Source organism: Chenopodium album, chromosome 13, assembly GCF_948465745.1.
Source record: "Chenopodium album chromosome 13, dcCheAlbu1.1, whole genome shotgun sequence".
NCBI lineage: Eukaryota > Viridiplantae > Streptophyta > Magnoliopsida > Caryophyllales > Amaranthaceae > Chenopodium > Chenopodium album.
Genome location: NC_137846.1, coordinates 8,187,838 through 8,205,145, shown reverse-complemented (window position 1 = coordinate 8,205,145; position 17,308 = coordinate 8,187,838). Strand labels below are relative to the sequence as shown.

General features: G+C 34.0%; 2 protein-coding genes across 2 annotated transcripts; one reads left to right on the top strand and one right to left on the bottom strand.

Moving 5' to 3' along the window:
- Positions 1–3,406: 3,406 nt before the first annotated feature.
- Positions 3,407–6,463, top strand: LOC145576193 (luminal-binding protein 4-like). The gene is made up of 6 exons (XM_081633973.1): positions 3,407–3,545; positions 3,833–4,100; positions 4,196–4,407; positions 4,592–5,314; positions 5,447–5,684; positions 5,814–6,463. Exons 1-6 carry the CDS (start codon positions 3,491–3,493, stop codon positions 6,304–6,306), a joined length of 1,989 nt encoding a protein of 662 aa, XP_081490099.1. The 5' UTR covers positions 3,407–3,490; the 3' UTR covers positions 6,307–6,463.
- A 762-nt stretch (positions 6,464–7,225) lies between these two features.
- LOC145576194 (ATP-dependent DNA helicase Q-like SIM) lies at positions 7,226–14,216 on the bottom strand. Its single transcript, XM_081633974.1, has 8 exons — positions 14,049–14,216; positions 12,695–13,165; positions 12,378–12,597; positions 12,158–12,268; positions 9,340–9,529; positions 8,912–9,215; positions 8,574–8,800; positions 7,226–8,346 (listed from the first exon to the last, which is right to left on the bottom strand). The coding sequence occupies exons 2-8, from the start codon at positions 13,125–13,127 to the stop codon at positions 7,351–7,353; spliced, it is 2,481 nt and encodes an 826-aa protein (XP_081490100.1). The 5' UTR covers positions 13,128–13,165; positions 14,049–14,216; the 3' UTR covers positions 7,226–7,350.
- Between the last annotated feature and the right edge of the window lie 3,092 nt (positions 14,217–17,308).

Here is a 17,308-nt window from a genome sequence, read left to right as displayed (position 1 = left end):
TACCACCAAGTAGTCTGTAAAGCAGCATATATCAGTAACATTTCAAATTGGAGAGCAAGACATTATTTGTTGTTGTATGCAAGCAAGGCTACAGCTTATAATTCACACGACTTGCTCTTTTGCTGACCAAATCCATTTGCTTGCCTTGTTTAGTCAATTAGTCTTACATTCAATTATCAACTTTTAACGACACTGAGCACCCTTATCACAATTTACTCTAGTACCCACCTTTTCTAATTCACCAAGAGTTTCATAACACTAAAAAATGACAGACGAGGTAATAAAAAGGGCAAGTCACCGAGATGCGGAATCCATATGATATACACTTTCTGACCCCATATCTTCTTCGGCTATCATCCAACCAGTATCTCAGATATGCAATAAACTAGCTACTGCAGAAACGCGTTCTTAAAGGAATAAAAGAGCTATAATTATCCTCCAATCCAACTATACATAACTGCACAATTCATCAATCACCAAGTTTACTCAAAATCTCAACAGAAACCTCATCAATCCCCAGTACTGCAAGCTTAAATGACACCCAAAAAAATATGCTTTCAAGATTAATCAACCATGGGCAATCATTGAAAAAATTAATCTCATAATATATTAAAAAAAAACCCCCATTTCCCATTCCAGAAACCAAACTGCTTTACCTTGAATTCAACAAATATAGACCAATCAAAACAATTTGACAAAACACCCTCCAAAACTAAACCCTTCTCAGATTATACTACACAACACAGGACAATTATAATCCAATCAAACACTATGCACATTGCAAATATTATTTTAGACCTGAATTGCACAAATATACATATCAACATAAAATAAATCAGTACAAATAATCAGCACATTTAAAAGTAAATGTCACCATATCATGTTGCATCAAAGAAAACCCACTAAGGCAAGAACAATTTCTGATACAAAAAACCAACAAAATCACCATAAATTCATGCATGTTATTAAAAACCCAAGTTAGAATTACAGGTAAAAAAAAAAAAAAAAAAAAAAAAAAAAGGGAGAGAAGCATAAAACCCTTGATTAAGAAGAAGAAAACGTTCCGGCAGGAAGCTCCTTGACAAGAGCAGCAAGAGCTTCTGGGTTGAAACCCAATTCAGAGAGGGCGATTAGGAGAGAGATTGTCTGACGATTAAGTTCTGTATTTAAGATGCTTGACATCTGAAATACTAGCTCTAAACATTCCTTCGAATTTCTTGCTGCTTCTGAATTTATTCTGGGGTTAAATTGTGTGATTAGGTTTTTTTTGGGATTGATTGATGATTTGCCCCAAAAAAAGGATTTGATCTTGAATTTTAGGGTTTTTGAGTGAGTTTTGAATTTTAGCTCCCGGCAAAAATAGCTTTAAGATGGTTTGTGTTATGTTTGATTTTTTAATTCCCACCCCACTACTGTCCAATTCTAATTGCAACATATTGGAATTGGAACAGTATGAGTCGAAAATCAATCGAGGTTTGACATAGTAATTAAGGGGCGAATTAGTGAGGATATTGTAATGACTTGATAAGTAAGGAAGTTTTGAATAAGTCATTAGTCAACTTCAAATGAGCATAGTTTTCAATCTACTAAGAATTTTGAGATAATTTAGATTAGAGGTGAAAGCTAATCTCAAAAGCTTTTCAATAACAAGTCATATTTTTTATGTCAATAAGGAATATGAAAGTCGTGAGGTTTTACAATTAGCTGTTTAAACTGACACAACAGACAAAATTTCTGTAAAGCTGATGTCCAAATGTGATCAGTAGCCTCTAACTTCCTACGTCTAGGCCAACACATTTGTGTCATCTTCAACACATCTATGTCATCTTTATCACTTTCATGTTGTCTTGCTAACGCGCTATGTCAAGAGTATAAATTATAAATACCCAATAGAGGTTATTTTGTTATTCATCCACAAATTGAGAGAAACACTTTGAGGGTTAGGATTCTTGTTCTGTAATCTTTGTGATTTGGAGTGGATATTAGTGATGTACTTTGTATCATTCTTGTAAACAGAATTTGAAATGAATCAGTACAACTATTCTCCTAGCTTTGGGTGGTTTTATAGTCCTTAATTAAGTGGTTTGCTTGAAGGATTTTTCCACCTTCCACATTCTTGTCTTTTTTTACTATATCATTTCTTAATCGTCCAATTTGCTCCTTGATAATTACTTCAATTATCAACCGTTTTCAAGTACCGTGTCAAACGCCTTGCTAATTTTCATTCATTCCAAACACTAGAAAGGTTCAATGATCATTGTTTACCTTATCAACTGGTGTAGAAATAAGGGTCCAAGATATTTATTCTTATTCTAACAAAATATTTGATACATATGTAGGGTTAAATATTGTGAACTTTTGATCAAGGACTTTTTAAAACAACATTATGCTATTTCTAAATACCATGTCAAATGATCGCTCAATCAGAGCAAATGATGTAGATGGGATTTGATCTCAGGTCTTGATTAGTACCTTTTAAGTCTTTAACCAACTAAAATAGTCGATCATTCACAACTACGCATGTAGTAAGTTGCATTAGTAGTTGAGTTTAGTTGATTTATATTCTACTATATGTAGAGCTGACAAAAACATACACGTTTATATTTATAGCCATTTTATAGGTAAGGTAAGTGTTGAGATTCTCAACACAAAATTAACATGACTCAACTCTCCTATGTAATGTGAAAAAATAACTAGTAATTTCTGGTGCTAATGACAGATCTTATGAATTAGACTAACTATTTTTTAATAATACTAGACTATTAGTATAACATAACACCAACTGGACACAAATAAGACGAGTTAGTGTGACATGTTTAATTATACGAGTCAACATAACACAACATTTCACGTTTAATTAAACAAGTCGGATATTGTTAAAATTCTCCATCCATTTATCTTTGAATATAAACACGAACGTAAACACTAAACACCATATAATACGATATGTCGATTAGTCGATATGACATGACTTATGAACACGAAATCAAAAACCATCTTCTTTTTTTTCGTTAAACTAAAACTATCTGATTACGAGTATTTAATAATGGAATTGATCCATGTTTTTTTTGGCGAGTCGGGTCATGGGGTGAATTCTCACCCTTTTTCTTTTTGGTTCTCTCACAGTGTCTACAAAAATCAAGAAGTTTCGGGAAATAACAAGTAACACACCAATTAAAAAATTTGCCACCATCATAATACTGACGTGTCAAATTCTAATTGGTTCCAACACTAACTTACAACAAAAGTATGACGTGCAATAAAATCACTGGGAAGAACACTCTAGCAATGTCCTAATTAACCTCGTCAAATATTTAAAAAGTCCTGAACCAACATACAATTTATAATAAGCTATAAATATCTCTTCCAATTCCAAATTATTCTCATCATCAAAGTTAACATTCAACAAATATTCTCTGTGATCTTATTAAATTTTAGTACGAAAATTTCAACAATTTTTGCAAAGGTGACACAATTTTAATCTGTAACAATGCGGTGTTCTTCTAAGAATTTGGCATTATACTTCCTTCTTCTCTTTGTTTCAGGTCAGTTTCTCTTTTACCCTTTTAATAATTTTTTGCTACGTGTATAGAATCGCAAAAGATTGTCTATGATGTAGGCGGGATTTGATCACATGTATCGGATACAAACCCGTATAATAATCAATCTTTGTTGTTGTCATTGTTAATATGTTGTCATAAATTTTTCTAAAACTAAAGTGCCCTTATCATCTTATTTAAATTTCTGTTGATTTATGCTCCGTATGTATCAGATCACATTATAATATAGTTCAAGAATCGACTTTTAAATTTTTTTTTTTTTGTATTTTCAGAGTTTCTGCTAGGAGTGACAGTAGCAGCAGATGATCAAACAATAAAAGGGACAGTAATTGGAATAGATTTGGGTACAACATATTCATGTGTTGGAGTTTATAAAGATGGTCATGTTGAAATCATAGCCAATGATCAAGGTAACAGGATCACCCCTTCTTGGGTGGCTTTCACTGACACTGAACGATTAATCGGAGAAGCAGCTAAGAATCAAGCATCCCTTAACCCGGATCGAACCGTTTTCGATGTTAAGCGTCTCATTGGTAGAAAGTAAGTCATATGTTCGGAATTAATTGTCACTAGTGTAATATAAACATATGGTATGTAACAAAAGTGGGACTTACTATTTTTGGTAACTGATGTAGGTTTGATGATCCTGAGGTTCAAAGAGATATGAAAATGTTGCCTTATAAGGTTGTTAATAGAGAAGGGAAGCCTTATATTCAAGTGAAACTTAAGGATGGTGTTAAAGTGTTTAGTCCTGAAGAAATCAGTGCTATGATCTTGCAGAAAATGAAGGAGACTGCTGAGTCTTACCTTGGTAAAACGGTTAAACACGCAGTTGTTACTGTTCCAGGTAATTTTTTTAGTTTGCCTATTATATTAACTGTCGTTTAAGCTTATGCATAAGCTTTATATAAGTATTAAGTTTTATATAAGTATTCGTGACAAGTAATTATACATTGATATTTTAAATGAAAAGTTTCGAATGTGAATACTTCAGATGGTTTCTCATAAGATCACTGTCTTTTTTCTTGTAGCTTATTTTAATGATGCCCAAAGGCAAGCTACCAAGGACGCCGGTACAATTGCCGGGCTAAATGTGGCTCGTATCATCAACGAGCCGACAGCCGCAGCAATTGCTTATGGTTTGGACAAGAAAGGAGGAGAAATGAACATTTTGGTGTATGACCTTGGTGGTGGAACATTTGATGTTAGCATCTTGACTATTGACAATGGTGTGTTTGAGGTTCTTTCCACTAGTGGAGATACCCATTTGGGAGGTGAGGACTTTGACCATAGGATCATGGACTATTTCATCAAGTTGATCAAGAAGAAGCATAACAAGGACATTAGCAAGGATAAGAAGGCGCTCGGAAAGTTGAGGAGGGAATGTGAGAGGGCTAAGAGGGCACTCAGTAGTCAGCACCAAGTCAGGGTTGAGATTGAGGCTCTTGTTGATGGGGTTGATTTCTCTGAGCCGTTGACGAGGGCGAGGTTTGAGGAGTTGAACATGGACTTGTTTAAGAAGACAATGAGTCCTGTTAAGAAGGCTTTGCAAGATGCAGGGTTGAAAAAGACTGATATTAAAGAGATTGTGCTTGTTGGTGGCAGTACTAGGATCCCTAAGATTCAGCAGCTTTTGAAGGATTTCTTTGATGGTAAGGAGCCTAACAAGGGTGTTAACCCGGACGAGGCTGTCGCCTTCGGTGCTGCTGTTCAAGGTGGTGTTCTCAGTGGTGAAGGAGGTGAAGAAACTCAAGGTAAAAAACAAAATCCATAACTATGCTTCCTAGGCTAGATTTTGCTGTATCTTAGACTTTTTTCTGTGAATAATTCAATCACTCACTTTGTTAGTAGCATTAATGGATTTTATTGCATAATGTTGAATGTAGGTCTCCTTCTTCTTGATGTGGCTCCTTTGAGTTTGGGTATTGAGACTGTTGGTGGAGTGATGACTAAATTGATTCCAAGAAACACAGTCATTCCAACAAAGAAATCTCAAATTTTCAGCACATATCAGGACCAGCAAACCACAGTTGATATTAAGGTCTTTGAAGGTGAAAGAACCTTAACCAAGGATTGTCGTGAACTCGGCAAATTTCAACTCTCTGGCATTCCACCTGCTCCAAGGTAATCATCTTGATCAGTTTTGTGTTTAGTTTGTGCTAATAAAATCCTGGATTGCTACTTTATTTTCCCTGCATAGTGATTATGCCTCTTTACTGATAAACTTTTTCGTATGTGCTTTCTTAATTGTAGGGGAGTACCTCAAATTGAGGTGACCTTTGAGGTGGATGCCAATGGTATTCTCCATGTAACAGCAGAGGACAAGGCAGCCAAGAACAAGCAAACTATAACCATCACAAACGAAAAAGGCCGCCTAAGTCAAGAGGAGATAGACCGAATGGTGAAAGAGGCTGAGGAGTTTGCCGAGGAGGATAAGAAGTTGAGGGAAAAAGTGGACGCGAGGAACAAGCTTGAGACATATATCTACAATATGAGGAGCACAGTTGATGATAAGGACAAGCTTGCTGATAAGATTGACTCTGACGACAAGGAGAAGATCAAGGCTGCCTTGAAAGAAGCACTTGAGTGGCTAGATGATAACCAGAACGCTGAGAAGGAAGACTTTGAGGAGAAGATGAAAGAAGTGGAAGCTGTTTGTAACCCTGTGATCAAACAAGCTTATGAAAAGAGTGGTGGCAAGCCTGCTGATGACTCTGAAGAAGACGAATCGCATGATGAATTATAGAGTGTGTATATACAAAATTAAGAGGCATCTTTTAAATCCCTTTTTGATGTTATGCTAGGATGTAATGCTCCTAATGTTGGATCTTTAGGATCCAATATTGACAAAATCTGTTCTTTATACGACATTGTTTGATTTAGATTAACAATCAAAGTTCTTTACTCGATATCTTCTTCCGTGTCCATTAGTAGCTCATTTTACTAATATTGGATAATGTATCAGCATACTTTTATGAACTGATGTGATCTGTTAGTTGCTGTTCAATTATGCCAGTTGAGATGGTGCCATGGCTGCCATCCTACCATCCTGATGCACCACAGGCATTAATTCCTTGGAACTGAATATTCAATGTTGAGTACCGGGCTAACTGCAGTAAAATAAACCGCTGCAACTGACTTGCACATATTTGATAAATGTTTAGGACTCCCTGTTTTGGTATAGTGATGTCTGACTGCCTACTGCTGAGATTTGAACAGAATTGTTTAGGCTAAGCGACTACCTGTTTTAGTGTTGTGATATCTGACTGCCTGCTGCGGAGATTTGACCAGAATTGTTAAGGCTAAGCTTTATATCAGGATTTCCTCCGGTAAATGGAACTGGCCAGTTTTGGGGGAAAATAGACAGCATTTTCTTCCTGTCTTTCTAGTTATTTTCGTACAGATAGGAAATTTGTATACTTCAGTCAGTTTTGGAGTATTGTTCAGATATATGATAAATGCCTTTCTATGAAGGATATACACTCCTAATTTTACACCAAAGTGAATACAATCAATAAATCAGAACTTTTAAAATATGAACAAGTCTACTTTCAAGCTCAGTGCGAGCATCAAGATTCACATGTTCAGCTGACTGCTAACATAAATCTTTTGCAGCAAACTTTAAGGTAATGGTTTGTTCAAATTAAATAACAAAATTTGCATTACTGACTAGTGTAGAATTTACAAGTACAATTACATGGGATCACTTGGCCTTGCTCTGCTAACTGAGGCGCAAATCAAATGATCAAAGAACCAATTGAAACATCTAAAGAGATAAGTTCTAAATTAATCATCTCTTCCATTTTGAGAGCCTAGCAGATATTCGTTCTTTGACTGTCATTAAATTTGACTGCTTTCTACTCTTTCTACTACGAGATTTTCGCGGTTTTTTAAACGGTCTCCTCCTAGCTAGCCGCTGTTTGCGGATCTCAGGATCTGCCCATCCCTTGCCCCACTCTGAGAAAGAAGAAAATGGCTGTAGTTCTCGGGTGGCTGATAACAGCATATCAGCCTCAGGATAAGCATAAAAATCTTGCTCCAGACCAGATTCAAGATATTTAAGTCCCTGATTAGTTGGCTCGGGGCATTTTATCTGAACACCAATCATGTTACCCCCCTCTCTGATAAAACCTTTTTCATGCATAAGACGAGCAAGACCTCGCCACCATAGCTGATCACTAGCTAGAAATTGCTGAGAATGTTCCCTTATCTTTGTCACAATCAACCTTAGAGTTAGCCTCTCACTTGATCTGCTTGTCCCCGTATCACCACCTATAAGATCATCATACGAATATTCTGCACTTTGCTGTTTGTAGTGGGCAGCAACAACTTGCATGAAAATATTAGCTTCGGCTTTCATATTCTGCAATTCAGGAGGTCCATTTCTGCACACATCGCATGACATACACCTCTCCTGATGGAACACCTCCCCAAAGTATTCAACCAATACTTTTGCACGGCAAATAGAAGTATTCATACCATATCTGTAGCAATCAGCTAGCATCTTGTATGCATTTTTCTTTTGTTGTTCACTTCTTTTATTAGGTAGAAGGGTTGGAATTTTAGAAAGGTTTGCATACAGAGTGCAATCTGCTAATTTCCCATCTCGTCCAGCACGCCCTGCTTCTTGATAATATGCTTCTAGACTCTGAGGCCACCCATAATGAATAATCCTTCTTACGTTTAGTTTATCAATGCCCATTCCAAAAGCAATAGTTGCAACAACTACTTCTAGAGCATCTTCATGAAATTCCTTATGGACCCGTCTAAGATGTGACTTTGGCAACTGAGAAAAAGAATCAAACCATTAGATCTTAGAAACTTATATGCCATATGAATAAACATGTTTAAATAGGAAGCAAAATACACAAAAGAAAAGGAAAATCCATATTACAAAGATATATTAGGAACCTGATAAATTTGGACCTGTTACTACCAATTGCACCCAATACACCACCAATATATAGTAATAAGCATATCCTTAGCTTACACGTTTTAAATAAAAAAGATTACCGCTGCATGATAAGGTTCAGCCTTTACACCCTTTGCCCGAAGATATTTTGCTATAGCTACCGTTTGTTTTCTGGTAGGAACATATATGATGGTTGGCCCTTGTTCCAAAGAACAACTTACGGATTGAGAACTTTCTGCTGATTGTGGAGTAGGATGTGGTAATTCAGTGGAATCACTGAGCTGTACACTATCAACCAGAGGCGTCCCACAAAACTCACCGCAAGAAACTGCAATGACATTATAATTATTTTTTTAAAAAGAGTAAATACCATGGAAGTGGCAAAGACTTAAGAGCAAACACCAATCAAATTTAGATGAAAAACCAAATGCAGACATACCATCAAAGTCATCTGCAGTCTGGATGTCATCAAAATCATCTTCCAGGAACTCAACTGATAACTGTCTTTCTTTTGAGGTACAGAAACCCATTTTTCTATGTGAACTCAACTCATCATCCTGTTCATCCACATCACTGGTATCAGACGTGCTATCAGAGTCTTCTAACAAATCTTCGAGATCTTCCGTGACACTCCCAGTACGACCACTGCTTTCTTTTGTTGTCTTCTTGTTAGAGTATACTTTTACTAATTCTTGGAAATCCTTAACATAAGATGATGGAGATGATGTTCTACTATGCAATATCTGCATGATAACAAATCAATAAACATTAAGACCGAGAATAAAAAAGAATACATGCCCAGGCATCTAAATTGGAAATCAGCACAACCAAGAGAGATGTTACAAGACATGAAAAGAGAAGACATACTGAGAATTTAAGGTTTGGACGGAAGAATGTAGTAAGCACAACTTTCGCATCCTTTGACAATTTAAGCGACTTAAGAATGTCTTCTCTGACATGATCAGTGGCAGTAGCAGTTAATGCCATTATTGGAATGTCAAATTTCAAGAAATCCAAGCTGCTGGCACTAAAACTTTCATGTAGCACAGACATTCGCCTACAAAAACAGAGATATTTAATTGAATATATACCATTACAGCAAACTGATCAACCTTAGAAACATAGATATATTGATATCCCTTGCTCTACACTCATTTAAGACTGAACAATATGAAGACAAAAACAGACAGCTGAGAAAAGTGAATTTCCATTAGCAAAATGACAGTGATATGGCTCTCAACTTTGTCCAGCAAAAATCTTTTGATTGACCAAGCAGAATGCAGTAAGCTCCGCAACTAGATTTCTACCAAACTACTTACTGGTAATTTGATATATAAGCCAAAGACGATAAAAAAAAAATTTTAAAAAAAAAATAAAAAAATAAAAAACAGAAAAGCTTTGGGCATTATCTGTTATAGCCTTGTACCTGCTACTCTGGCTAGCTAAATTTTTAGTTAAATGACTTGAATCTCAAGGTGGATAATTAACAATAAGATTAAATAAATATATCCTCAAGTCTGCTAGGTCCATTGATAATAGTTCTAACAGACAATAATCCCTAAATTGTCGTAAGTTTTGAGAGATTCCTTCCAAAAATGATCCAAAATCTTAGTGTAATATTCCACCAACATTTACAAGTTTACTATTCGGCACAAGGATGTCAAAAGGTATTATCAAAAACTAATAGTACCTTCCCCTATAATCTAAAGCTTCTCTTCTTAAATTACTTTCTCCATTTTTCTCCCACCAACCACCACATATATTCTCTGCCTTCCTTTTTATTTTTTTTATAATGTAACTCACCCATCCCTCTCTTTTTCCCACCTACTCCTTTTAAGCCAAATTGGAACGAGATGGCAATTGCCCAAGGCCAGTAGTTCCATTGATACATGAGAGCCTCAAAGGTGGATTATTTTAGAAACCTTGCAAGTTGATATTACTATTAGGCGATAAAGAAAAGAAACTATAGGGAGAAACGTCATTTACCATTGGGAGACTAGTCAAACATAGAATTGTTCACTTTAATTTCTTTATTCAATGGATTGTTCATTGTTGTTCTTGTTTTCTTGAGAATCAAAAGTAGAAGCTTCACATGATTGAGATATTATTTAATTTTCTAAACTAAGAAGATACTGAATCCATCTCAATATAATATTCCATATTTGACTGTTGTGATTCAGCACAGTCAATGCAAACATTAATTTCCACTAATTACATACTATCAACTGCAAATACTCTACTATTATATTATGAAACTCCCTCTGTCCCTGTAGTATGGATCCATTTTCCTTTTTGAGATATCCCCTAAAAGAATGAGTCGTGCTATTTATGGTGTGGTCCCATACAAGGAATCGAATAAATAATCCTAATTTGATCACATATGGCAGGAAGAAGCATAAGGGTAGAGTGGTAAGCCAACTGTTGAGTTAGTTTTGATGACAACCGATACAAGGAGAATGTGTTAGCTTAACAGGGGGAAATTTAGATATGTAGGAAGTGTACAATAAAAGGCAAGTTGAAGAGAGTAAAAATGCATCAGAACTTTGTAGAGATATAAACATTGGGAAAGATCTCCACCTCTCAAAAAGTCAAAAGTGAGGAGTATTTAGTTTAATTATACTAATTAAGCCAAAACAATCATTTTGCTTGCTTATTACTCTTTTTTATTTGAGAGAAATTCTCAGCCTCTAAAAGCCTGACTCTTTTATGACTCTAATAGTGTTAATTGGTATTAAATTTGGTTTAGATGGTATTACTTTTGTACCAAAATACTTCTTTACTAATACCAATAATTTTTTTGGTATCAAATTATCAATTTAATTCTATCTTGGTATTAACTATTAAGAATGATACCATTTAAGCAAAATATAATACCAATAGATGAACAGACATTATTAGAGGGAGAGAATTTCTCTTTTTATTATACCAAAAAAACAAATTAAGTACCTGAATTACTAGTAATTCCTACAATAATCTCTTGACAAAAAGAAATGTGGTCCCACCATTTTCCTTTTTCTTCATTTCACTCAACTAAATATATAAAACACTGCACCAAAAACTCATGTAGCAATATAAGGAACAGAGAGTAGAAGTGTTAAAATGAAAACTACTTGAGAAGCTGAGAATTAGAGGTGATTATGAAAATCTAATTCACATTGTAAATCAATATAGTTATTGACAAATTTATGGTCAAGGTAAGCCACCCGTGTCAAATGGAATATAAGTATGATTTTCAGACAGAAGAAGTTTTTAGGTTAAAAACAGGTGATAGTTCTTTCTTGCCAACAACCCTGTACATCTTTATCCATAGTACAAAAGAAAAATGTTGGTCATAATGCCACAATCCTACTCTCACTAGAAACTATTTTAAATTGCTACCATTTGCAGTTTAATTCACATTCAAAACCATTATATTTGCAAATACAGCTAAGAATTAGACCTCATTCATATGGGAGCACTTCAGCAATTAATGAGATTTAGCTAGCATGGAGGGTTAACAGCAGAACATTGAAATTTTAACTTGAATCTCAACATACAAGCTTTTATTTTTCCTTTTTTTTTTTTTTTTTTTTTAACTGTGTATGTAAAAAATAGCAATGTAATAAAACCATGCGTCATGAAAAAGAAAGCTGATGAACATAAAGTCATAAAAGCATCAGGCATCCAGGGTAAGCGAGAATCAAACCTGTAATCAGGTCTAAAATCATGTCCCCATTTTGAAACACAATGTACTTCATCAATGGCAAATAAAGCTATTCCACGGTTCTTTGCAAGACTCTGAAGTGGACTTATTAATCTGCAATATAGACCTTATAAGCTGACATGATATGCTCCCAAGTGATACTGGAAAGGCATTAAGAAACACTTAAATGAAAAGCACCGCCAGATGATGTATATTGATTTACCTTAACAATGTCTCAGGGCAAACATATATGATGGAATACATGCCATTCATTGCTTTCTTCTCAACGCTGTTATCTGGTTGTCCCGATCCAAGGAAACATGCAGAGATCCCATGTTTTGCTAGCTTTAAGCACTGGTCATGCATCAAGCTTATCAATGGAGAAATCACAACCACAACCTTCCCTGTCAAAAGTGCAGGTATCTGAAAGCACAGAGACTTCCCTGCAGAAACATATACACAAATAGTTATCAGAAGCATTGACACAATATGCACAAAGTCTACACAATGGAAACACATAAGATGCAGAAAAATTAATACCAGACCCTGTTGCTGCTAGAACAAGACAATCTTGATGGGCAAACCAAGCACCAAGAGCTTCCTTTTGAAAACTTTTCAACCCGGAGTACCCGAAATGTTTTCGCAGCAAGCTATTGGCTTTCTGATCCCAATCAGGTCCAACTTCTGCATCCTCTTCTCTTTTCTGGACTGGAGGCAAACAGTATGATGGCTCAGATAATTCAAGTGTATGACTTTTTTCAGACATCTCTTCAATATGAGGCCTCTGCACTTCAGGCTGTCCTTCAAGATGCCTGGCTCCAGAAGTAGTTGCCTCAGGAATATTGTCAGTTTGCCTCTTTTTCGATTTTCCCATGGGTTGAAGATGGTCCAGTATGCTAGACTGTCTCAAGTGACCAAATGGATGCAGTGAAGAGATATCTCTTTTGCGCGGAGGTCTGGCATTCTTTCCCATTGTAGAACAGTTCAAACAGCTTGATTCACCACTACTGCCTGCATAAGAATTTGTGAACATGTGTTCAATTACATCCTTCAAAGATAAACCCGCAACTTATAATTCACGAACTTTCAGAACCCATGCTAGTAAACTTGACAACAATTGGAATAATCAAATCAATATTTCCATCCACAACATATTAGTGCCCTAACAAAATGCAACATTAGGAACCCCAGAAACTCTGACCCACATCAAGATACACCCTACAGAGAATGTTTCAGCAACTAAAAAATAAACAGAAGCTGGCAACCGGTCTGCAGACTGCAGTCTCATTGTATGCTAGCGACGCAGCTGTTAAGCAATGCAATAGACAATAACTTCTCCATTCTCAACTTGATCCAGTTACTAAGCTTGGGTGTTAAAGGTAAATTGTTACATAGAATTGTTGCCAGCATTGATACTCATCTCTATTCCTACCTATTCTCTCTAATTCCCATTAAGTTATTCACATTTTATCACATTCTACTTCATTTCTACTTTGTTTGTCCTCGATTCTTCGTAATTTAAAGATAACATACTTCATAATTTATACAATTACTAAATCAGGTTACTTCATTACATGAACAAGGAAATAGAAATCGCAAATCACTACATACTGAGTACATTCAAATCCCGCAATATATTACATGATTAAAAACGAAAAAAACATAAAGATCAATCTTAAGCGAAACCCTAGCCAATTAATTAATACACAAACATAACTATTTGAAAAGGGGAAATCCCAATTCGCAATTGATTAAGTTTGATTGAGCTAAATCCCAATAAAAACATGAAAATTCATTTGGGAATGTGGAGAAATTACCAGTAAAACTGCAATGTAGAGGGTATTGAAGAAATTCAAGAAGGTAAAAAGAGAGAGATTGCAGATTAGATACTTACAATTTTACAAACCCTAAAAAATTGCGAAAAATGATGATTCTTCTGAAATTTGCTAGTGACTCTTTCTATTGAGCTCTCTAATATTCTCATTAAGTTTAAAATTTGAGACCGGTGAAATGAGAAACGGAAGCCGTCGTTTGCCGCGCAACTACAATTTTGGATTGGGTCGATTTGTTGGGTTTCCCGCCTGAGCTCGCGCGGACCGCTTGGACTCGTTATTGCTTGATTCGCACCATGGACCATGGTCCGTTTTTATGGTGTTCAAAAACAGGTCCCACCCGAAAAATGGATCGAACCACATTAAAGAGTATTAGTTCAATCACTTAATTATGCACGGAATAATCCAATCCAATTCAACTACCTTGACGAGAATCAAGGTTAGCGTAAAAAAAAATATTACGCCTCACTTCTTGTATCAAAAGAATGAATGAAAATAAATTAAACATAAATAAAAAATGGCCTGAAGGACCAGGCCATTTTTTTGGCATGGGTGATGAATTTGATGATGCACAAGCATGAAAAAGAGGGCTTGGACTCACACTCACTTGGAGTATTCTACATTTCTACTTACAAATTTAAATTGTGCTACAATTATTTTTTTTTCTTTTAAAATTTTAAAACTTCATCAAATCTTTTATTGATGCATAATGATACAAATACTATAGGAAAGAAAAGGCAAGTTTTATTTTGCTATTAACTATTAAGCCAACTATTAAGAATTCCACTCAAATATTCCACACTCTCGTATTAAAATTGGTAAGTTTATCATATCCAAGCATAACAAATTAACAGTGTTTTCACCATCTTTTCCCAAAAATAATTTTAAAAAAAATCGTGGTGGTTGAAAAAAAAAACAAACTTAAGTTAAATATTGGTGATTGAAAATACTGTTTTTTTTTTTTACGATTTAATATTTCAAGGCAATGTTAACTAAAAATGCATAGAAAGAGGTTTGAACCCCTAACCTCATGGAAGGTATAGCAAACGCCTTGCCATCTTAACTAGCAATAATTTATGCTTTATTGAATCCACATAAATGTATATAAATGTAGAATAAAAAAAAACATCCAAACTTAAAACAAATGAAACTCATAATAATCTTTCAATTCCTTTTTCATATTTTAACATTATGTTCTAAATTATTAATACTAAAAAATTAAAACACTTAATAATAATAATAATAATAATAATAATAATAATAATAATAATAATAATAATAATAATAATAATAACTATCAACATCCCAGCACAACGCCTGGGTCAACACACTAGTTTAAATATAATAAAAAGTTGTTAATTGTGTGAATATGTACATGGGTCAGGACATAATTGGTGAATCCTACACCCTAGTGTAGGGTCATCTACCTACACCCCCGTACAAAACAACGTCGTTTGTTCTAACTCCCCCCCACTAACCTCTAACCTTCATTTGCAGTAACTTATTCAATTAATCCCCCTACCCCACATATTATATAATAAAAAAAATTCAACAACAATCATTTTCTCTCTCCTCACTCATCTCTCTAATTTTCTCTCTCTACACCCATTTCTTTGCCATTTTCTTTCTTATCAAAAGTTTTAACTGTAAAATTTTTACAAGATTATCGCAAAAATTGTTCAATCACTATGAAATTCAACAACACAAGGCGAAATTCTAAAGAGTAAGTTATTTTATTTGAACTTGGAACGAAAAAAAAGTATAAGCCCTAAATTTTACTAATTTTTTTGTTGCTATATATTTTGGGATGATAATCGAAACATCAACCATGAAAAAATGTTTATCAACGTAATTATTATACTGTAGTTTTATTAATTTTTATTATAAAACTAGTAAATTAAACCAGTATATTCTTCATTTTTTTTTTTTTTTTTGCAGAGCAAAGGAAACAATTCCAGGGAATTCATAGTATTTTTTTATTTTTTTTATGAATGTTCATTTCCACTTTGTTAGATGTTCATTTATATATTAGTATGCAACCATTCACATTTTAATAAATGATTAATATACATGTTCATTTATATATTAGTACATAGTCATTTATGTAATAATGTTTATCCCTTTTCATAGTTTGGAGTGGAAAATTATTTTGATGATTGTTCATTATTATTTTGGTGGATGTATCAATCACATAAAAGTATACAGTCATTCACAATTTCACATATTAATATATGGTTTTTAGAATTTTGATAAAAATTCATATTTTAATCATTTTCTTCAAATATTTCATGTTCATTTCAATTTTGAATTTCAATATATGTCATTTCTTATGTAGATGTATGGTAAATCAAATATTGATAGCCTCAAGATCGGTTTATTCATGTATATATTTCATGTTCTTCGATCATTACCTTTCATGGTCATTTTCACACTAATAAATGTTCAATTATATATTAATAGATGTTTATTTCCATGTTAATTACGTAAATATGTTCATTTATGTATTAATAGTTGTTCATTTCCATGTTGAATTACGTAAATATGTTCATTTATGTATTAATAGTTGTTCATTTCCATATCACTAGATGGTCATTTCCACACTAATATATGTTCAATTCATTTATATATTAATATATATGTTCATTTATATTGATAGATGTTCATTTCCACATCAATCATGTCAATTGTACGTTATACTCATGCATGTTCATATTCATATGAAAATTGGTTCATTCTAATACTTATTCTTGCTCAAGTCTAATACAGTAACTTATATGTTTTTATCTATTAGTAAAACAATGAACAGTGGATATAATGAGTTAAACTACACAATAGCAAGGAAAAAAGAAAGGCGACAGAACTAAGAAAATCAAGAAGGCATGGAGTCACTAAGCAATATGAAACAATAACACGTGCTTGAATTCTCCGAATTTGAATCGAGAAGGAAGTTTATTTTATTTGATTATACGTATGGAATTGTATTATATATTTTAATATCTAATCTTTGGTTATATACAATATAATGTATTTTGATTTTATTAAGAAAGAAATAAACCTTTTCTTTTCTCTGATTGAGTATTAATATAAATCACATCCTTTAAAAGCAAACATCTAGATAGTATATATATAATGATCATATTAGAAAAACAAGATGTTCATAAACAAAACATCTAGATGGTATATATATAATGATCATATTTGATGATATACAAATTCACTTAGCTTTGATTTTATTAAGAATGAAGGAAACAATCCAGTTTCTTTTTCCTTGAGCACTACATACTATAGCCAAATCCTTCAAAAATAAATATCTAGTGATCAG